This window comes from Bison bison, unplaced genomic scaffold (genome assembly GCF_000754665.1).
Source record: "Bison bison bison isolate TAMUID 2011002044 unplaced genomic scaffold, Bison_UMD1.0 scf7180017864371, whole genome shotgun sequence".
Taxonomy (NCBI): Eukaryota; Metazoa; Chordata; class Mammalia; order Artiodactyla; family Bovidae; genus Bison; species Bison bison.
The window spans coordinates 13,043,855-13,044,644 of NW_011494943.1; the positions used below are offsets into that span (position 1 = coordinate 13,043,855).

General features: G+C 63.4%; 1 protein-coding gene across 1 annotated transcript in view; it reads left to right on the forward strand.

Moving 5' to 3' along the window:
• The window catches only part of NARF (nuclear prelamin A recognition factor), a 17,573-nt gene that overhangs the window by 13,061 nt on the left and 3,722 nt on the right, over positions 1 to 790 (forward strand). Inside the window, exon 6 of the mRNA XM_010856389.1 lies at positions 126 to 350. Within this exon, the coding sequence (XP_010854691.1) occupies positions 126 to 350 (225 nt within the window). The remainder of the gene's footprint in view (positions 1 to 125; positions 351 to 790) is intronic.

The following is a 790-nucleotide window of genomic DNA, read 5'->3' on the forward strand; positions in this document are numbered from 1 at the left end:
AAAGAGGGGCGGTTGGGTGGAGGGAGCCTGTCATGCACGCCTGGGGCGGCCGGAAGATGAGATGTCCCGGCTGTACTCCGGTGGGGCAGCCGTGAGGAGCTGACACGGACCCCTTCCCTCCTCAGGCTGGGTCCGCTATGCTGAGCGGGTGCTGGGTCACCCCGTCACCCCCCACCTCTGCACTGCCAAGTCTCCCCAGCAGATCATGGGATCCCTGGTGAAGGACTACTTTGCCAGACGTCAGGTAAGCTGGCCTTTTCCCCAAGGGCAGCATTCAGGTCAGGCGACAAGCTTCCATGTGAGGACAGGTGCTGACGGAACCGAGGGCGAGCAAGGGAGGGTGGAGGAGGGTCCCCCAGGGGTGTGCACAGTGGTCTTGGGCCCAGGTCCTGATGAGTGAGGGGGGTGCCCAGACACCTAGCTCCAAGACGGTCACTCAGCTGCCGGCTCCTGGTGGTGCTAGCGATTCTGGCTCAGCCGGGACATGGAGAGGGGAAGCCTGGTTACATGGGAAGCGTCTGGAAAGTGTGGGGAAATGGCCAAGCGTTCATTTGCAGCAGCTTGTGGTCACCATGTTTGATCATTGTGCACTTGGTTCAGGGGAAACAGGCGGCAGGCCTCTCCCTGAGCGTCCGGGCAGTGGGCCTGCAGCACAGCGACACCGTGGGTGGACTTGGGGGCATCGCGGCTCAGGAACGTGGTCTGGGGGGGATGGGGCTTGGACCCAGGAAAGCACCAGGCCCGTTCCGTTCTGGCTGCCTTCTCCCTTCTACCCGGCCCCCATCATGGG